Source organism: Strix aluco, chromosome 6, assembly GCF_031877795.1.
Source record: "Strix aluco isolate bStrAlu1 chromosome 6, bStrAlu1.hap1, whole genome shotgun sequence".
NCBI classification, from domain to species: domain Eukaryota; kingdom Metazoa; phylum Chordata; class Aves; order Strigiformes; family Strigidae; genus Strix; species Strix aluco.
Window position 1 is genome coordinate 9,286,452 of NC_133936.1, and position 22,511 is coordinate 9,308,962.

A 22,511-nucleotide genomic window follows, 5' to 3' on the forward strand; every position below is an offset into this window, starting at 1 on the left:
GAGGGAAAGTTTCTGATTTTCACATCTTGTAATGTTAACAAGTACCTATGGTTTTCTCAATGCAGACGCTCCTGAACTCCACCAAAAGTGAAAGTTTATCAGATGAGAAATTGCACTGACAGAGCTACTGATTTTGGGCTTTGCCAGTGCATTGTTTTCAGACACTAAGGTTTCAAAATATGTTGTCCTTAAAGGTCAAGTTGGTTGGCTTGTTAGGATGGCACACCAACTTGAAAAGGCATGTAGTGCTCCAAGTAGGTATTTTAATGCCCTTATTCTTACAATAAGGGCTAACATAATTCATATAATCTGTCTGGATATAAGATTTTGCCCAATTTACGTATCCATTAGCATCATTTGCCACAGTGTTTGCTTTTAGTAGTTTTTCAAAGCAGTAGAGTGAGTGAAAGGCTTGGATATAATGTTTCTGTTAGTTTTGATATGCTTCTCGTGCTAGACATGTGGAGAGCACGTTCTTACAAATTGATTGTGGTCTTCTTTAAAGACATCCATGTAATCCTTACAGTGGCTGACACAGCACTGTAGAGTTGCAAATCAGTTTTTATACTTTTTGATGATACATTAAGGTATTATTTCAGGAAAATTTCCTACAGTTTTTTAGCAGAACAAGCAAGAAACCCCAACTTTACAGAAATGAGTTAACAATTTCTTTCTACATATATTACTAAACAGGCTGAATAAGCCTAGTGTGGAGGTACCCAGCATTCAGAAATAGTGCTTTGAAATTGTTTGCATTTTTTATGCATACAGCATTGTCACTAGAAATAGATTTATGTATTTATTTATTTATTAAGGAACACAGTATTTTTTAAGTGTCTCCACTGTTGACTAATTTGACTATTATTGTTTCTAAATAAATCATGCATCTTAACAAGAAACTTGGGCTCCAGTTATCTGTGATAATTGAAAAAGATACTGCTCAAGCTGTTCATTGCTATCCCCCAGCGCTGCTGAAGAGAGCATGTTCCTTATTCTGCTAGAGAGAACATTCCTTACCCTGCTAGAAAGAAGGCAGCCAAATCATTTAACCCATCTGAGAGGATATTTTTAGTTATGTCTCATTTTGTCTGGAGACAATTAGGGAGTGCTTATTCATGCTTCTGCCAACAGAACTGTGGATGCTATAATACCCAGCTGACTGGAAAGGCTGGTACCATTTTGAAGCAGTACACTGCCGCGTCCAGAGAATGACATCTGTCTCTGTGAGTTCCAAGTTCTAGTTCTCCTCTCCTTGCTGCATTATCCTGAAGTAAGTACAATGGGATTAACATGGCACAACGACCACAGTTGTGATATAGTAGCCTTTAACATCTATTGTCTTCTAAAAGCTAATCTGAGGAGTCAACAGTTTGGATCAATTGAAGAGAGTATATTTTTTTCAAGTCACAAAACAAGGTAAAAACCCAGAAGGTGTAATACAAGTGTTTCTAAACAGTCCTGTTTTGAAAAGCCATTTAGAATGGGAGGTCAAATATTAGCAGCAAAACCCTCTCAAACGTTGGTAAACATCTGTTAAAGTCTGGACAAGTGTCTCAGAACAGAAACTAGTTTGTTTACCGGTCATACATTCAGTTGTTTGCAGTTTTAAATGTTTGAATAGCTCAAAAATCCATGGTGCCATTGCATGCTCTATGACTCTTCATGCTAATACTTTTGTGAAATGACCCACTTGGATCATCTTGATCCTCTGTTCTAAGCATTGATGATCTGACACTTTTCTAGCTCTTACACTTGCCGCTTTTTTGGTTTTACCCTGGTGAGCTTCTGTACTCTGCTGGAAGCCTCATTGGTTACAGATACCTGCCATGGTTGCTAAATTGCAAACTAGTGACATACCGATTTGATTTAGCACATGGATGACATCTTTGAATAAAAAATAAAAGACCACTAAGTTAAAAATTGTGTTTTTACATATGTTTGCAAGTTATCATGTGTTTTACTCAAAGTAATGGCTCATGACATGGTGAACATGAAAGTTGATGCCTAAAGTACAACCACTAAGGCAGGTCAGAGACTTACAGCTGTGATCGATTTAGGTTTTCAGTTCTGTTGAAGTGTATAACAAGTCATATGAGGAAGGTAGCAATACACATTTGTTCCAGCCAAGAAAGTAAATAGGTACAACTGAGAACACACACTAATGCTTCTGTTACACGAGAAAGCACAGATTTCTTATCGTGGCCAAGGTATGTATTACTATTACTTGGTTCCCAGGTGTGACTGAGTGGAGCCTGTGCAGTACAGATACAACACAAAGGCAGAGGTTTGTTGTCCAGCTTTGCTGTTGTAGGAATCCTGCTGCCATTGTTCTGCTAATTCACTTACAGAAGCTTTATAAAGGAACAAGATGTGTTTGTTATGAGATAGCACAGAATAGCAGCATACAGGTAAACAATTTTGAATGGAAAAGCAAGCTGTAAATAGGAATGCAGTGTTTCTCTGGACAGCACGACTTTTGCAGATTTTGCTTCTGCCCAGAACATCAAGTTCCTATTTAAGTCATCACATTTTCAGTCAAATTCTTCGTTTATATTTTCTAGGTTTATCTTTTGACACACTTTTTGCTGTTATTTCTAGCAAATATAATGGGCAATAGTGGTGTTATCATTGTAATAGTCCACGGATATAAACAAGCCACAGTTTATAAGTTTCTCTCTCTCTTTTCATACCTTGTTTCAGTGTACAAAGAATCACAGTCATTTTTTTTTCCATTTGTTATTTGAAAAAAAAACCATGGTTGGACTAATTATATTTTGAAAGTTAATGGTTTTAGTTGATCTAAGAACTCTTGGAGAGTAGCCACATCAAATGAGATCCTGGTAATTTGCCATGACTTCACCACGTGCAGCTCCATGAAATTACATGCCTCCCATATGGCTGTTGCTATAGCTATGCCAAAATCAACCAATAACACTATAATTTTGCTTGTGGCCCTTCCTGGAAGAAATCTACATACATCATATATCAGGGTGGATAAAATGTTTTCTTGTTTAGCTCTCTGTAGTATTCCACCAACTATTGGTAAAACATTTATATTAAAATACTTAGAACATGATGGATAAATTATTAACCAATGTACTTTATAATACTTACAATAAAGTGAGTATTGTCTAATTGATAATCTAGACCTGATTTTCCTTGGATGTTTCTCTAGCTTTTATTGTCAGCTTTACCTGGACTTAAGCGATGTTCAATGTGATGTACTGGATATTAACCTGCCTTTTAAATTCAGTTTATACCAATCTAAATGGCAACATGCTGACCTGGGCAAGCTCAGATTCTCAGCCTTCCTGGGCATTTCCAAAATCCCTTCACTCCTGAAACTTTTACTTCCTTTTGTTTCTTCTTGTTTCTTGCACTTTACTGGTGCTTCTGAGGCCTTGATCTATATACGGATTCACAGAGTTGTTCTTTCTGTATGCTCAAGGGCAGGCCATTAACTGCATGAAAATGATCCAGAATGAGCAGGATGCTGAAAAGCTTCCCATATAGCTTAGCAAGTGATTTGTAATGCTTTTGTCTAGGTATGCACTTCTTCAGGCTGAAGGACTTGTGAAATTTTATTATGTGATATTGCTGGAGCTAGTAAATCATACCTGCATCATGGAAAAGTTTGGAGCTCCTAGACTCTTATTCATATAAAAATGGTGGAAAGTTGTCTGAAAATTCCCTCCATCCGAATCAAACTGTTAGAGTGCTTCTGTGTTTACTTGTGGACTAATAGAAATACTTTCCTTCTAAACTTTTATCTTCTTATTCCTTATGCATTTGTATTCATCTGCATTCTCTTGCTTTATATTTACATTGTAAACTGCCTGGAGGCAGACACCAACAGAAGGAGGATGCTCTGCAATGGTAATTACTTCTGTTATCATGGGTATTCAGGAAAAGATCACCTGCAACCCAAGTGTGCTTATAAAAGCTGGACTGTGATGCATCATAGAATGATGATACTGCTGGATTATGTGTGCTGTATAGGATGATACCAGATAAAGGTAATTTAGGGATATATTCACTCCCATTGGTAAGATTGAGAACATACTAAGACATTGCCTCTACATATCAAAAATTTGATTTCTGGTACACCCTGAAACAATGAAAGGCTCTGTGTAAGTTTGGAACTGACTTCTGGCCAAATGAGGATGAAAAGATTCAGAAAATTACACCACGAAAACAGACAGTAGGCTTTTCCTACTGCTCCTGTACTGAAGAAATAGGTAAGGGTTCGAAAACATTTCAATGCAAGAAAGATTTGAAATATATCAGTCAGCACTGCAATCCTGCTGGATCTAGCTGAATTTTAGCTTTATAAGCTCAATTTTGTAATTTGAGCACAAGACTTCCATGCTAAAAATATCCACCAAGATAGTCTAGATGCCAATGCACAAAACTACAAAGGGTCTATAGAGGAAGCAGTATTGACATTTAGATAGATCTATTTGAATTTTGATGAGTAATACACCAAACTTGTGTTTATGGTACAATAACACAAGATAATATTGCTTGAAGAGAAATCTTGCATCTTTATTTTGTTGGACTGGTGCCTGGGTCCACCGCCACCTGAAGAACTGCAGCTGGCAAGACCAATAAAATGCAACATGAGATCTTATGGCCAGGGAGTTCAGTCTTTCAACTCCTTCCCTTGCACAACTATGATTGACTTGGCACCTTGATATTGAGAGAAATCTTATGCTTTTTAGCCCTCAGATGTAAATCCCACTGTAATTCAGTAAAACAAAATGCATCAGCACTGCTCTTTTTCAATGTCATTCTTAACGCAGACTCAGGAAGAACACAAACTGATAGCAAGAGATCGTGATGGAGTTACTTAACAGATTTGTTTCCCTTTCCATATGAACCGCAGTATTTTTTTTTCCCTGCTCAGTGTCCTACCATTTCGCAGAAGACTCTTGTACTCAAAAGGAAGAAAAAAATAAATCCAGCTATGGGATATTTTCTGTAGAGTGCATTACAGTAAGTGCTTGTGGTTGTGTTTTAATGTTTTATAGTGAAATGATGCTTCTGTTAGCAAAAAGTCATCAGCATACTTTTATAGCAGTTCTACTATCTGTCTTTTGACTTTGCTATTAAAGCTTAGCTAGACTAATCAGGAGCATTATTTGAAAATATTAAGTAATAAAGAACAGTCAGCTATGGTACACTAACGGCTGCACTGTTCAAATACTCACCTCAGCTGGGCATACTAACTCAGTGGTGCTGATCTCCTCTGTGCTGGCTCTATGAGCTGTATAGCCAGGACAAGACCTGCCAGCTCCACACTTTCTGCATGCCACAGTTTTTTTGGCCCTTGTCTCACGTTCCTCTGGGGGGTTACTTAAACTCCTGCAACTGGCGTGCTAAGCTGCTCTCTCATTCCAGGACTCCATCTGCCAGAGGCAGCAGTTGAACCTGCTGCATGTATAACCCTCAATACCAGATAATAAAACCAAGAGAAAAGCGAAAAAAATTACTAACTGTATTTATTTTAGGTAAATATATACCTGTGCACAGACACAGGCATGTGCATTAAAGAAGGGCTATCTGCACTTTCTCTGAAAAGCTTTTAGAGGTATTAACTTTCATATTTTAGCACAGCATAGCTCACAGGCTCCCCAATGTCCTGCTGAAATCCTTTTCATTATCTGTAAACTGTCTCATAATGTTCTCTTCATAATTTGCTTTGACGTTAAAGTAAAAATGTTAATATTCTCAGTATCTCCTTTCCTTGCTTGTGTTCCTCAGGAAGATCTGGCAGCCCACAGAAGCCAGATGGTGGCTCGAACTTCACAACTGAACTGTCTAGCTGCTGCTACAAAAAAAGGGCTATTTTTGTTCCCTCCTGTCACAACCTGAAGGGCATGTACCTAGCCCTTCCTTTGTATTGGCACTGATTCTTATGTAACTCTACAGTGAACTCAGGGAATGAGCCTATTAATTAGAGATAGCTTAAACTAAGTGAGGAGGACCAATGCCTGAAGAAGCAAGCAAGACCACTGTGAGGATACATTGAGGGCTGGTGGCTCCCTTAGGGACGTGGAACCACCTGCAGTTAAGAGCCAGCAAAACTGGGGACTCACCAGCCTGGACACAGACCCACAGTGCACGGTTGAGGTGAGAAGGGCAGACCCAAAGATAGTAGCCAGGTTCAACCAAGAGTGCAGATCATCAGACAAGTTCACGGCGGTGAAACAGGTCCAGGATGAAGCCAGGATGTTGGTCTGCAGATGGGGAGTAGGGCCAGTGATGGTAACCAGGGAGGTCTATAAGGAGATAGCAAATCTAACATCGAGCCAGAAAGCAAGACTAGGACAACACACACCTACAGCATAGCTCAAACAAAAAGTGAGGGCCCAGAGCTGAGCTTAAATGGGTCTCCTGTGCCCTTAGGCAGGGAGTGTGGGGTGGAGGCCCTAGGTGAGGCTGATTAGGGCCATTAAGGCCCATTAGTGCACGCTGAGCCCTGACAATTACTCCTTTTGTTGGAATACCAAATTTGTCTGCATGACATCGGATTACACCGTGAGGCTCACACTGCCAAGGTAGCAGCAAGCAAAGGAGTGAAAATATCTGAAACCCCAGATACCAGAACTGTTAAAACATTAAAATACGTTGAAAACAAACAAAAAATAGCCTGTGGCTACAGTACAAGGTGAGGCAAGGCCTGGTGGACACAGCAGTCTGTCCTTCAAAGCCTGAAGGGCAGCGAAAAGTGGAAAGAGAAAGAAAAGAGCAAGCCCTTGAATAGATCTTTAAAATTTTGTCTGCCTGAACGCCAGAGCCCCAACAGTGCACGCCCTTGCCCCCTTTGAGACCAAAACTCCTTCAAAAGGAGGGCAGGGGTCTATGGCTAAACCCAAGAAGCGATGGACACCACCGATCCCATCAGCGCTGTGCTGGGGTGGCCGAGCCGGGCAGGGCCATGCTTGCTTGCTCCGGTTAGGTGGGAACACGGCCCGGTGACAGGCGGGTGGCAGAGCAGGCTGGCGGGAGTCTGGGAGAAGCTGCTTACTTGGCCAGCCTGGCAGCACCGCTCCCTCCAACCTCGGGCTGCGGGATTTTAAGGGACGGGGAGCATGAGGCAGGGGTTTGGTGCTGCTGTGGAGGTCTGGGGGTGAGAGGGGCTTGAGAGTTGCCTTTGACCACAGCTGCAGGGAATCAGGTTTTCAGGGAGGCTGGGCTCCCCAGGGCCGGTGCTGCCGGGTATTTGATACCTTCCAGCCCAGCTGGAGTCTGGCAGTGCCAAAAGCACCCTGAGGAGTGTGGCCTCCTGCAGCTGCCCTTCGGTGACACTTTTTCTGGGGAGCAGCTGGGCCTGCAGGAAGTTGTCCCCTTGTCATTTTCAGCACCCTCCTCACACCACACAACCCCTCGCCCCGTCTCCCCTCAGGGTTTCAGCATTAAAACATTACTCTCAGCCGCCTCGCTTGCTCGCCGCCCCTGAGGATGCCGGCGGCTGCCGGGGCGGAGGGGACTGGATAAAAAACACACCCGCCCGCTCCACTTCGCAGCGCCTCGCCGGGGCGAGTCCGCGAGATCGGTCGTCATCGAGGGCTGGGGTTGTCGCGCCCGCCCTCGCCGCCGCGCGCAGGGAGGGGCGGGTCAGCCATCTTGGGCTCGCCGGGCCGTGCCTGCGAGCGGGCGGGGGAGGGAGCGCCCGCCTTGCGGAAGTGCCCTCACTCCCCGCGCCCAGCCCAGCCCCGCCGAGCCCCGCCGGAGCGCGCCCAGGGCTGCCCGCCGTCCCCAGCACCGCCGCTACCGAGCAGCATGGCAGGGCGGCTTCCGGCCTGTGTGGTGGACTGCGGCACGGGGTGAGCGACGGCCGGCGCGGCCGCTGACAGCTCGGGGCTGCCCGGGGCGGGGCCGGGCGGGTTCCGCCGCTGCAGATGGCGGCGGGGGTCGCGCTGCCCGCGCCGGGGCCGGGCGGCCGCGCCTCGGGTCGCCGCGGTGCCGGTAGCGGGAGGGCCGGGGTAGGGTAGGGTGGGGTGGGGGGGAGCAGCCGGCCGCCTTCCTTTCTCCCCCCCTCCCCTCGTTCTCCCCGTCGGGCCCTCCGCGGCCGCCCGGTGGGGAGGGGTGTCCCGGCGCGGCCCCGCTCCCCCGCCGTCAGTCCGCGCCTCCGGCAGCCGGGTCGCACCGGGGCCGCGCTGGTCGCTCTCCCCGCTCTCCCCGCTCGCCCTCGGGCTGGCTGGGGCCGCCGGGAGCAGCCGCCTTCGGCTCCTCGGCCGGTGCCTGCCGGGGTGCGGGGGACCCTGTGCGGCTGCCGGAGCCGGGGGTGGCGGGCGGGGAGGGCGATCCTGCGGCTGCCTGCGGGCCCCTGGAATGCCCTCGTTTAGAGGAGTCACCGCTCTGTCGGGTGCCGTCTGGGGGCTCCTAGGGATTTAATTTTTTTAAATGTGTGGATAATGTCATTTATTCTGTGTTACTTCTCTCTGTGGAAGAAAAAAACCCCTCCCCCTCCATCGAGCAAGCGCAGAGGAACTTCCTTAGTTTTGTCAAAGCCTCTTCCTGCTTTCGGGCTTTTATACCTTATAAGGCAGTTTTCAGTGTCAAACCTGAACCAAATCCGTTTTAGAAACTCTTCTTTTTATTTGGCAGCTACCAGACGATGAAGAGAATGTGGTGTCAGAGATACATAGCATAAAAAGCGATTCGGGAGAAGGCCCTCGGGATTCAGAGTCCCTTTTCCGCCGTGGCATGGCTCCTGGAGGCTTTGGGTTGGGGAACAAGCCCTTAGAGGTGTCAGTAGGAAGCCGACCTGGAAGAGTTATGTGGTACCCCTTGCAGGAGCGTGCTCAGGGTGTGAAAACCACTCTGTGACCTGCCGTCTGCAGTGTAATTTTAAAGATGAAATATTTCATATTAGGCGTTATGCATCAGGCTTTTACTGGAAAGTATTGGTGTATTTTCAAGGCTCTTCCTCCTTAATTAGCACCGATGGCATGCTGATTCTTTAACTCGTCTTACTCTTTTGCTTCTCATCCATCTTGCTAAAAATAGTCAAATTTTTCAGTGACTGCTGTGTAGGTACAAATAGTTACAGTACTTTGAAAGGGAATGTTCTTTTGAAATCCAGGCACTTGTTTTTTGAAAGCATGTACTCATCTTCCCTTCAAGAGAATCTGTTTGGTGTAGGACATTAATAAATCGGCCTTTAAGAAGAGCAGGTATATATGTGTCTATAATGTCTGCATGTTTAAAAGTTGTATGAAGAAGTCATACCTGTAGTTAGAGCAAGAACTAAAACCTTGAATTTTGTGGGATGACAGATGGTTAGCACAGCAGGAATGAGAGTGTGTAGCTGGGTGTAATGGAAGTGTATGTGAGTTTAACATGATGGGTACATGCACTGTTTATCTTTCAAAGCAAAGGATCGGTAATATACTCTGCTGCATGCCACTGAAGGCTTTTTTCCATCCCGCATGTTTGTGCATTGCAGGTAGTCCCATTAAAGTCAGTAATTATGTTTTTATGGTTTGCAAAATATAGGTTGTGGCCACTGGAGTAGAGAGATTCACTTAGAGCTTTTGGTGATGCCAGGCAGGAACAGCATGCTAGCATATAGCTGCATAAGAAATGACTTTGTCTTTTTAATGGGAGAGGTATAGCAAGGGACCCGAGTGTTAAAACAAATGTTCTTGGGGAAGATTTGTGTGTAAGTACTTCATTAATCAATGTCGGTGCATGGGGCATGCTCTGTAACATTCTTGAATATGAAGTTAACCAAGTCTCACTCCTGTCTTATTTATTTATTTCCCCCCAGTCTTCAGAGATCTCTCCGAGATACTGTTTTATTGTGCGCCTGTATATTTTTTTAATGCAGCCCAACCTATTCTGCCTTCCAGGCTTTTCCTTTCTGGTGTGCTTTGTAGTCCAAGGTGGTTGTTCTCTGAAGTTCTGTTTCAGGAAACTGGGGGGAAAATTTCTAGCATTGGAAGCGTCACAGAGCTTTGTGGCTGTTGGAATTCATTAATTTCAGTAGACAAAGGTATAAAGTGGAGAATTTACAAAGGATAAATCTAATACTTGAGAAAACAAGGAACAGGTAGGTAGTAGAGCAGTGGGATGTGATAGCATAATCATGCTTGTAGATTTTTTTTTTTAATTCATGCAGCCCTCCCAGCCTGTCTCATTTTGTGTGTGTAAGTGAGAACACGACACATAAATTATGTCAGCCTTGTGTTCTGTGCATATCAGTTGGGATCTCACCTAGGGTACTGTTGTGTCTACCAAAACGAAAGCAAGCAGACAAAGATAGCCCCTAAAAACAGGAAAAGAAAGAGGTTTTGAAAATATGACCAAAGCAGAAAGGTTGAAAGGAACTGCCTTGGTTAGAACAGGCAAGGCTTTAAAAGGCCACAAATTTTCCAGTAAGTAATTTACAGTCCAAGGAGAATTTACCTTTATCGGCAAAAGGGCAACATAGGAGAGATATTAAGGGTGTCTTCCTACATGTCTTGTGCGTGTAGCCACAGGTTCGGTTTGTTGATCCGAGTGTTTTTTTTCTTTTGTGTGTGTGTTCATTTTTGCCAGCTAAGATCGAGGGGAAGGAGATGGATGAGAGGGGTGCCAGAGTTGTGCTTTTCAGCATCAGCCTGCACAGATTAGACAGATTTTAAAAACCCCTTTCAAAGCACAAAGAGACCAAAGCACAGAAGAGGTTGGGGAGATCATGTGATCCCTGTCGTTTGAGACTTTAACAGGTTAGTCAAACTTTTTAGGGAACATCCAAGTACACGTTATACAGCTGGAGCTGGCAAATGGGTGAAGTCAGTGACATGGCAATCAGATCATGGGTGCAGCACAAATTGTTCCAGTGTTACATTTGTTATCTTGAAATTTGCATTCTTTGCTTAAGCAAACCTGATATCTAGAAAATAAGGTAAGTGATACCTGGTAAGAGCAGGTAAATACTTAATTGTGGTTTTAAAAAGCTACTTGGCTGAAGTAGTGTCCTCTGAATTATACAGTAAAGTTACAGGCATGGAAATGAAAAATCTGAAGAGTTCAGTTTAACACAATTGTTAAAACCAGGATTATTTCTTTCTTTAATTGATAGCATTGTCTGGTTTAGTTTTAAGTATCTTCTTGTTTTGTTGGGAAATCTATAAAACAACATTGTGGACCTTATTGTCAGGGACTCGTTGTCCATGTTAATACTGGACTTGATTTCACTTGGCTGCTGTGAGCCCCTTTCTTTCCCTTCTTTCCACAAAATGTGAATGCTGTGTCCCTCAACAATGAGCTATGAAGCAGCACCTGTGTGCTGTTCTCTTCATGTCCTTCAAACATTGGTAGATTTTTATGGTGGTCACTAACTTAGTGTGTGTGCTGTGAATGAGACTTCCTTCAGACTGTGGCGTATCGAAGGATTACATGCATTTTAAATTAAAAATACAAAAAAAAAAAAACCCAACATGGAATTATTTCCATAAAGTATATGAACAACACACCAAAGAAAGAAAAAGGCTGTTACTCATTTTTAATCTCAGTAGGCTGCAGTCTTTTGCTCTGTGCCTTTTGGGTATTTGAATAGTTCTTGCTGCGCGTTCTACAGGCGAACACAACACAGCCTGCAAGTCATGATTAAAAGCTCTTCCTATGCCACTTCAGAATTTAGCTTGATTAGGTTGACAAGTAGATTTTATCTGTGTCTTTCTGTGTGAATGCTTTTTTTTTCCCCCCCTTGGTATAAACTTGTATAACACTGAATTAGCTCATTTGAGATGACAGATAATTGCAAGTATTCAAATTAATGGCTCTTCAGCTGAGCTGAAGTGAGTGGCTGTGTAACCTGCTGCAGTTCCAAAATGGAAACTTAATTTTAGCAATGAAAGTGATTTAAAGAAAATATTATGTACTTTCTATACCTAAACTTTCTGTTTTCTATAGGCACGTGTGTGATTTTTATGTGGCTGTTGGGTGGATCCATTCAATACTTGAGTGTCACTGGTGATTAGCTTCTCAAATGTACCCCAGAGTGTTTTGTTGGTAGGGTCATGTATGTTGGTTAGCCTTCTCTTGCGTAAACTGGTTATGTGATTGTGTGGAGAGAAAAAAAAAAAAATGCTGTTTTGCATCTTGCTTTCTTATCTCTTCTCATATGCCAGGCTAGGCCTCTTTTTCACTTCCCTTACACAGGTTACAAAAACGGGTGTGTTTAGGTTTCTTTTCCTTCTTCTTTCCTGAATACTGGGGGAGAATTAAAGGTTTCAGAGTTGTCTGGAGAAAGACTTGCTGTTTGTGATGGGAGCACAAGAGTCCCTCAACACCTCACGGCAGTCTGGGTTCACTCTGAGCTGAGAATCTGGAAATCCTAAGCAGCCTCAATTTTTCAAGCTTTCTCGAGGTGAAGTTGCAAGCTGTTCTTTGGAACAGTGATATATATCTGAGAGTTTCTTGGCTGCTCAATTTCAGTAACCAGTTCTGCTGTAAATGAAGCATAGGCTTGGGCACATGAAACCTCAGAGAAGCTGAAGTTGGCTGGTGCTCAGGTAGTATGCACAGTGGAGTGAGCTTTGCATTGGGGGACTTCTCTACAAACCCTACTTAGGTTAATCTTCATGCAACACCTGTATAGCTTCATGCTCTTAAGTAAAGTATTTATGGGTTGAGTGTCTTCCAATGTGAGAAGTTATGACAGGATTACATTGTTTTGTTTCTTTTCTGGGTTTTGACCTGGTAGTGTAAATGAGTACAAGATCCATGAAAAGCTGATAATCTTCAATAGACAGCAAAGATATGCGAGATGAGAAATCCAGTTCTATAAAAACAAGGTAAGGGGAAGTAACAGCCTGTATTTTGTTTGCAACTTTTTTTAGTATCTTATACTAGACCTTGAAATGATGTTTCTTTCCTAATGTTCCAGACATGGCTTATTTCCACAAATTTTTTTCAAATCATAACTTCTATCTAGTGTGAGTATTTCAGCACTCTGATGTTCTTGCAGTTAGTATTTCGATTGGATATCTTGTCATGACCTTTCGTGGGTTCCAGTGTTCATGAAAATGTTCTCTTTTGGGATGAATTTTCTCTGTTGTGTCATCCCAGAAGTAATTTTTCAGTATGGAAAGCATGAACAAAATAATTCCTTTATGGAATATGGAAAAAAAATATTCTTCCAGGATTTAGTGTCTTTTGCTTGGCAGTAGCTGAAGTGGTTAGAGAAGAAGGGGGAATGCTTCATCCTTAACATGGAAAAAGGAGTTGTACTAGATTGAGGATTGTGGTTTAATTCTTTTTTTTTTTTTTCTGAATAATTGCAAATAGGTTCTGAATACCCGTAATGACCTGTGGTGTCTCTTAAATGATCCTAATACATCACAGTCTTTGTTGTAACACTAAATGCACAGAGTGTGCAACATAATTCGGAATAATAGGAATTAATTTAGGAATATATATATTCTTATACACACACATATATTTTGGAATTCCATCATAGGAATCTGTTTATATCTTATTTGAATGTGCATCAGAAGCCATCGAAGATGCATGGCACCTTCCAGTCCTCTTGTTTCTGCTTTGCTTTTCCCCTGCATCCCATTTACTGTATGTGTATATGTATGTATGTATGTATCTGGGGGGGGCGGGCACTTCTGAGTAGAGGACAAACCCACTTGCATCCATGGACTGAATCTGTAAAGTTAATGATAAATGAGCCACCTTCTGTGTACAGCAGAGCTGCTTGTGTGTGCCTGGGAAGCTTGCACAGTCACTGACACCAGAGTATGGCCCTGGCAGTGAGGGGAGGTTGTGGGACAGGGCAGGTTTCCTTCTTTCTTGTTTCTTTATTGTTGTTTAGTATCTGGCTTGAACGTTTTGCCCAGAAATTATGTTGATTGCATGAGTCTGATGGACATCTGTCTACATTAGTTCAAAATACAGTGTCTAGGAGCTCAGAAATACTGTACAAATTCCTTAGTAATACATCCTCTCTATTATTTTATAGGAACATCTAAGAAACTTTGCAGTTTGTCTTTTAGTTCATGCAATTTAAGAGTTTCAACATTTAGTCTCATCATTGAAGACTTTCTTTGGGAAATGCACAAAGGCTTTGACAATTTCAAACAAACTTTTTCTTTAACTTTAATTTTGGACAAACATTCTTCATTTAACAACTTTAAGGAGAAAATTTAAATTCAAAGGTAAAATAACTAAAAACATATTTTGGTTTGTCCCCAATTAAATTCACAAGTTTTTTTCAGCTCTGTGTAGGAAAAGGAATCTAATCTCTATTGCTTTACCTTTTAGTTTTTGGGTTGTTTTAGTCACTGAACTAAAACATATTCAGGTGTACCAATCTAACAAAAATCATCCTTGGGTAGATACATAAAAATACCAATTTGCAAATTTACTAGTGTCCATAGCAGGATTATTTTAACTATCAAAATGAAGCATCTGTCCTTTCCAAATGCTAGTGCCGATATATTACTTTGGTGTTTTTTTTAATCAGTTGTCAAGGAGGATTATATTTAAAATTGAAGAAGTTGTAATTTCATTCATTAACTTCATGTAGGGTGTAACATGATTCTATTTTTTTTCTTTTTGTTCTGATCATGAGTTTGCATTTTTAAGACTAGACATGGAAAAACTAGATAAATTTAGTGGTGGTTTTTTTTTTTTGTGGGGTTTCCTTTTTCTCTTTATTATTCTCTTGTGGTCATTGCAAGTGTTTGCAGCTGTGCACAGGATGTGTTTTGACATTCTCAGTCTGTAGAGAGCAAGATGCAGACAGGTGGTTGTCTATTGATACTTTATATCGATTGTACTCTGCTATCAATGAATGAATCAAAATTTTAATTCTTTAGCTGATGCAGTATCTGATCTAGTTTTTTCAGTATTAGCACTTTATTTGTCATGACTTGCCTTATATTTATCATGCTCTTTATAATTTGCAAGAGCTTTCACAATATGACTGCTTGCATATATGCAGTCAGACTTCAGAATCTCTGTGATATTATTAAATGAGACCTGCTTTTTATATTAAATAAAATTCAGTGGTACGATTTTGTTCCCAGCTCAGTGGAGCACTTTTTTCTACAAGACAAATGTTTCTAATTGGAAGCTATTTTTTACTAGAAGTATGGTGTAATATGATAAATATGTAAACTGGTGTTTTAATGCAAGCCTGTTCTTGATGGAAAACATTTGGTTACCTACTGAAATGCTGAAGTGGTAACCAGTGTACTGGGTAGACTGGAAGCGTGCTGAGAGTTGCCTGCAGTGCTTGCAGTGACTGCAGTGCCTTTGCTCCTGTACCTGCTCTGTCTATTTGGTTTCATCTTACCCTCTGCTCAGATTGGTGTGATTGGGATGATGGCGTAGTAGCTATTGGTTCAAAGCTGGAGCTCTCAGGTGCTGAAATTGTGCAAATAGTAAGCACAGATGCTCAACTTCTTTTTTAATGTGGAATAACTGTACAGTTTTAGCTACTGTATTGCATTTGTTTGGAAAAATTTCCAAGTTAAGTCAGGTTTATATCGGCTATACTCAGGTTTTGCCTATTTCATTTCTTCAAGTGCAAGATTTTGTTTACTTGGAAATTATGTATTTGTTAATTGAATTAATCCCTCCTTGTTTTGTCTGTTGAAAAGCATGTCTAGTTAATATCTTGGGTTTTTTTCTTCCTGATAAATGTCTGTGCAATGTTCAGCTTATTTTGTGCAAATGATGTAGAAAGTTGCCAAGTTAATTTCCCCCTTATAATAAGTAATTTGTACTATTAAGTAATTAGTCATGCAGACTTCCAAACTTTTGGGGCATTCTCTCCTCATTATTTGGCAATATCACATGGAGTAGTCAGGCTGTGGAAAATGCTCAGAAAACTTGCATAAAAATTAAACATAACTTTATTAAAAAAAACTAGCAGCATAGGTTAGTATTGTGTGGGTGTGGTGTAACACAGAGGCACTGTTAAGCCACTTGTTAAAATGAATTAGTCTAGGAGTCTCAAAGGAACCAGTAAGTAAAAAGAGAGCATTCTGCTTTTGCCAACATAAACTACTTTCATTATACAAAGATAATATCCAAAGCTGTTTGCTCTTCTTACTTTGAGGAAAATGTAGTCAAAGGAAAGCTAACTTTATTTTCTGTGTTGAAGTACATGTCAGCAATAAATATTTGAAATGGATTTTACAAATATAAATAAAATGGGCTAGGATTACAAATCGAGATGGTAATATCATCAGAATGCCTGAATTGGATTTTGTTTTAAACACTTAAATGTGGGCTGGTTTTCAAGTGCACTTTTCATGACTCAGTCATAAGCTTGAGTCTTCTGGTAATAAGTGTATCTTATCTTCCTGTTTACTTTTAGGAGAAGAGAACTTTTCCAGAGTCAAACTGTCAATACTGTTGTTTATTTATATTTTTTTAAAGTTTTGATGCAAGTAAACATAGAGGAAATTTGAAAGTCGCTTCTCCTCTACTCCATCCAGATGTTAGTAAAATTAGAAGCTGCACAATGTGGTAGCTTTCTCTGTTCTCCGGTCTGGTGTAAAAACTGTCACCTGCAGAATCTTATTACGATGCATGTGAATTTATTCTGAATGCTGTGTGACACAGGCTGCTGCTGCCTCTGTGTTCCCCTTAGTCACGCACCTGGAGGGTTCTGCTCTGGCTATTTGTGGCCATGACTGTGGTGTTTCACTGCCCATTTAGCTGGATTGTACTCTCGAGCATTACAGTCATGTCTGTGCTTTGAGTAGTAGATGTAGCTAGCTGCTGATAAAAGGTAGCACTGGATAAATATTTTACACAAAATTATAGATGCTTTTAAAGATGTTAGCCTTTTTTAGAGGTTTTTTTCCCTCGCTTTGGGGAATAAATGCTTGTTAGAAGCATTTCTCTTTCAAGCTGCTTTTGAGATCGCTTTTTAAATTGCACACCAATTCGCTTATGGTTTGTTTTACTGTGACAGTTACGATACGTGGTGAAGAAGTACTTATTGTCAGGGTGAAAGTTCGTGTTTGAGTGGACTGATATTTTTGGGGGGAAATATTGTAAGAAAATAGTTTCAGATACACAGTGATGCAGTTAATTCCAAGGCCAAGGTTGCAGACTGCCAGATTTGTAACATCTTTGGTGTCTAGGGTTCCCATATGTCTTTGAAATATCCCCTTTTATCATCCTTTGATGTGTTTCACCTACAGTTTAACAAGATTGTTCACCTGAGAGCAATTCTAATCTTGTATGCTTTTTCCATTTATAGAGTTAGTTCTTTGGCTTTCACTACTGATTACTTAAAGCATTTTTGATCAACAAGTGTTTTAAAACTTGACGGAAGCAGTTGCTATTTAAAAATGCAAATTAGTAATAGCTAATATATATATTAGCTGAAGATATAAAAATATGAAAGGCATGACTCAGTTCAAACTCTTTTACTATCTTGTGTTTTATCAAGGACATTTGAAAAGAGATAGTAAACTAATTTATTAATACAAGTCCCATTTTCCTAATATAATGAGTTCCTTCAGGGACTTCTGATCTGCTCGCTGCTTAACCAGTTTGCACCTGATGCTAAAGCTGGGACCTTTCTTAAAGGGGCAGGATGGCTTTACTCTTTCATCATCATTTTCTCATTATTTCACGTTACAGGGATTTGAAAAATGAATGTTCCCTAGGCTTTTCAGTCTCATCTGGTGTACAAAAAGGATGGTAGAAGAAAAGCAACAAATAAAAACAAAGGCTTGTTCAGGCTTTTCAGTAACATGAGGCTCTATGTATGAAGGGTAAGGGCTCATCTGTGTTTCAGAAGTTTTTCAGTTCTTTTTAAAGCAGTTTTGTTATCTGAAGACATCAGACTGTAAAAACACTGTATCTATGTTATAACAGGAAAGGATATTAAGCCCTTTTTGAAGTCTTTGATGGACAGATCATCTGTAAGAAGCTTGGGTATTGAAGACCAGAATCCCTTTCCATTCTGTTTAAAAACTTGGAGGTTTTGCCTTTTGACTAATTTCATGCCCTCTTGAAGATACTGCCGTGTGTGTGTGTCCTCCTTAGAATCTCCCCACTTTCTGAGCTTTTCTGTAGCCTTCTACAACCTGCTCACTTAATTACAATTTTCCTAGAGTTAAGGTAACTTAGCCAGCAATTTATTTTGCTGCTGTACGCACACCTGCAATAAAGAATTTACATGCTTCAGCGAACTTAAGTTGCATCTGCACTATCTTGCATGCCTTCACACAGTGGCCTGCTGTAAAACTATGAAATTGTGAAATCATAACATAACCTTTCTTGGGTTTGTATCTTTTATCTTGAGCCATTCATAATAATGTTATTTACTTTAATTTAAAGATATAAGTAATGCTTGAAATATCATGAATTGAAATATTAAAGTCCTTTTTTGGGCAATCATTTTAATTATTTCTCTGTAAAATTTGTAATGCAGCAAAGTATCAAGCTATGATGGAGGAGATCTGCATAAACAAAGTTTATTTTAACAAGCAGATTCATGTACAAATATTATAATGGTCCTTGCTGGTGTTCAAGTAGTATAGATGGGCAACTTACTGCTGTGGTACCTTGACAGAAGCGAGGTTCTGAGGTTGGATTGAAATGGCGAGATAGCTTGCAGACCATGCTAATGAAGGTGATTCCTGTGCAAAAGCAACAGGCTTCAATAAGATTCTTCACTGTTCTTTGTTTCACATAATTGAGGCCCCTGTCTGTTTCTGGAGTTTCTCGTTGCTCTTGGTTGATCCAAAGAAATGGCCCCATACAGCGTTTTTCTCAGTTAAATAAATTCTTTGGCTCTAAACCCATTTGGATGGAAGAGGGTATGGAGTACAGATCTCCCGCTGCCTGAGGATAAATGCAGTTTAACTTTGTGTAAAGCCTAATCCTATCATTGAATGTTAGACTTGCTTGCAGCATGACCTCTTGGATGGGTTCTGTATGGGACTTTGCTTGGTGAACAAACTGTGGTATACACCAAGGCAGAATTTGAGGCCTTAAACACACTAGCTAACATGTATGCTGTACAGGTTACTGTACTTGGGAAGCCCATTACACTTGCAAGGTAAGATACAGGGCAATGCATGTGTTGCACTTTGGGTAAGAGCTCGCACAGAAAGATTGCTGTGGCTCAGATGGTGGACTAATTCAGAACAGTCATGAAGAGACAGCAATGTGATGAACAAAACCAATAAAAAATGCCCTCTGAAAAAATACCTTTCTAAATATATTTGTTTTTCTAGCTTTATGCATCTTGAAGGTAAATCAGAAGGAGATCATTTTGATTTCAGCCTAATCCTGACCTTCTTTCCAGAGAGTTTCAAGTTTGTCACTCCCACTCTTGTTACTCCTCCCTCCTCACGGAAAGGTGGTTTATTTTTCTGTATGTTTGTTATTAAAGTTGCATTGCATCTTTCCAGTGGGGCCAGTGTTGGAGGTACATCTTGTTTGTGTGTGCACTTAAAGAAAAGGTGTGCTATGCATGAAATTGCTTTTAGTCTGGGTCGTTAGAAGTAGCTGAGGGGTAGACTGTAACCTGGATTTGCTCTACAGAAGTTGAAGATCAGGTGACATCTGTCCTCTAGTGCTCTTTCCTGCTAGTGCTTGGCTAACTTGAGTCTTTGTGTGGAGCTGTCAGCAAAATGACAAGGATACAACTTGTCTCGGGACACCCCATTTCTGTTGTACTTCTCTGAGCAGCTAAGCAAGTGCATTGCTCACGAAGCACTTGTCCCCCTATTCCTCACCCTTTTGTTAAAATTGCAGTTGTGGTAGAACTAGGGTGTGTAACTTGGGAGAATATATATAGCATGACATTTGTTGTGGACAGGAAAGAAGTGGAGCAAAGGTGCATGGTCATAGTTTGTGGTTTGCAGACGGAGGTTCTGTTAATGACATTCTCATTAGAAGTTCTTACCCTAAGTGCTGTTTCCTTTTGGCTTTAAAATTGTCTGCATGACTAATATGTGAGTAACCTTCAAGTGACATTGCTTTTATGTCATAGCCTCGGAAACATCTATTCTAGGTGAGAGAGCACACATAAGAAATCCCATTAGTGCAGTTGAGAACATTGTGGAGAGCCTTTTGGCTGTTCTTCCAGAGATCTCTCGGGCAGATCAGTATAGAGCTGCTTTATGATTTCAGACTGTGAGTTTGAGGTGGATTCTAGAGATTTCTCCACTGATAATTAAGATGTGGATTAGTAGAGTTGACTTAGAAGGGACCTTCATCAGTTGCTACCCCTACCCCGTTTGTGGTATGAATGTCCCTTACAAAAAAATTATGTTTTGTTTGTCACATCATTATATCTGCGTAGGCCAGAGGATGGTGTGTGAGACCACACTGCCTTTTGGAGAAGATGTTTCAGGGAAGTCACTGGGGAATATCCACACCTTATATATGTATATCAATAGATAGTATGGGGGTTGTGTGCATGTTTATGGTTCTCTATATACCTACACATATATGTATGGAGACTTTGTGGATTGCTTTTGGATACTCTGTAGTGTATTTTCCAAAGTAAATCTGAAGGTCATGATTATCCAACATTTTTTTTCTTCTACTTTAAATGAGCTACTAGGCCTACAGAAACACTTCAGGTAGCTGAACGTGGAGAAATAAAGGAAAACATCTGAATGGTCAAAGTTGAATTCAGGTTTTCACCTCTGGGATTTTGTAAGTCAGTTTGGTGTTACAGATTTTAATAGGAATCTGCTTATACTTTTATACTCATCTGTACAGTGCCTTGCTGTCTTACTGCTGAGTGCCCCAAATTCAGTGTGGGAAAGCTGAGTTCATGTCTCATTAAATGACATGTGCCTGCCTGTCTCCATGGAAGTCCCTCCTGGCACTCTTCAGTGCTCTATATAGTAAGGAAGAGAAGCTGTGATTTACTGGAAAACTGTGGTCCAGTATTGATACTGCCTTATGATGTCTTTAATATCAGGATTTTTTTCTGTAGTGGCAGTGATTGCTGCTCTGAAGAAGACAGGGTGTGCCTCATTCCCCTGTGAATCACACATTAGTCAGCACACTTTGCCCTGTATGAACTGCTTGTGGAAACTGTATACTTGTAAAATCTAGCTTGCCCACGGTATCCTTTTTTCTATGTAATATAAATATTTACTTCAAGTGGCAGTCGTAGAATAGATCTGATCAGTCTGAATAAAGCCTAATCTTTGCAAATGTAATTTTTTTTAAAAAAAGATGTTAGATTGTGCATTTGGAGAACTGAAGTTTTTTATCAACTTTTACTCATTTTTGTAACCTATCTTTTTTTTTTGTCTGGACTATTGCATTTTTAAAGTCCATTTTAACTCAAGAGTATCTCTATATAGGTTTAGTTATGAAAATCAAGCTTAATGTTTATCAGTGTGTTACTGCGGTCCCTGGCTGCTGCCTGGAGCCCATATGAACCCTGCGGAAGGCTGCTGGGCCTGCCAGCACGGGGCGGGAGGTAGCCATGGGCAAGTGGTGGTGGCATTCCTGATGCAGAAGGGAGAGTCTTGGTGCATTAGCGATGTGAAGCATTGTGTTGGAGACTACACTGGAGACTTGCTGATATAATGCTTTAATGTTCTGAGACCAGAATCCATGAGGGTTGCCCCCCCCTTCTTTTTTTTTTCCTTTTTTGGAAGCCTAAAAATGTGCCTTTTTTTCATGAGTCAGGAGACTTCTTGCTGAGTAGGCCATAGTATTTTTAGATATGCTGATTTTATGTCTGAATACGGCCTTTTTATGTAAAATGCATCTTTCATTTGACTGTTTTTCTTTCAGTCGGCTGGCTGTGTGTGTGTGCTGGGCGGTCTCCCACACCACAAGCAGCATGTTACCTGCAACAGTTTAGCTTTTGTTTTCTTTGAAATACTGGGTTTAGTAATCAAACAGTTTTTTAACTGTTTTGCCTGTTGAGGCACTTCTGATCTAGTTGTAGGTTTATGTAGCCTTCGGGCTCCAAAGTTCCTCTGTAGATTTAGCTTTAAAATCTACATGCCACAGTTCCTGATTTGCAGGGGAAGGTAGAAGGAGCGAGTCAGTATTTGCTGGCTTTCTTAGTAATTTTCTTGTGGCGCTAAAAGTCTCTTAAAAAATTATAGATAACAGTGAACAGTTTTATTCTGCATGACAGGTTATAGAAGCATCACTTTGTGGAATTCTTGATATTTCTTTTAGGAACTATATATTTCAGCAGAAAATCTTAAAAAAAAACTTGTAACATGAGTCTGCAAAATCTGAGTTGTATGTCCTGAGTTCAGGCACATACAGTGCATAATGATGATCTCTTTGTGAGGTATGAATTTTTTCCTGGTATTTAGTTTCCTTTTTTCATTATTTATCTTATTTTGCCTGTGAAGTTTGCTTTTTTCAGTAAACATTTCTGTGGATCAATAGAAGTCAAGGTTTTTTGTTTTTTTTTTTTGCATGGTTACTCCCAACTGTTACAATGTGTTAGACAAGATCAGGTTTACCGCTTTAAAAATACTTTTTTGCAAAGCATTTTTGGTGTTACATGAGGTCCTGTTCTAGCCACTTTGTTATTT

General features: G+C 40.8%; 1 protein-coding gene across 3 annotated transcripts in view; it reads left to right on the top strand.

Annotated features, from left to right (window-relative positions):
- Nucleotides 1-7,641: 7,641 nt before the first annotated feature.
- The window catches only part of ACTR3 (actin related protein 3), a 31,391-nt gene continuing 16,521 nt past the window's right edge, over nucleotides 7,642-22,511 (top strand). Inside the window, exon 1 of one of the 3 annotated variants that reach the window (XM_074828625.1) lies at nucleotides 7,642-7,829. In XM_074828625.1, the coding sequence (XP_074684726.1) occupies nucleotides 7,786-7,829 (44 nt within the window). In that variant the 5' untranslated portion in view covers nucleotides 7,642-7,785. Of the gene's footprint in view, nucleotides 7,830-10,577; nucleotides 10,719-12,740; nucleotides 12,792-22,511 lie in introns of those variants that run through there. The other 2 variants (XM_074828627.1, XM_074828626.1) reach the window with 2 other exon arrangements.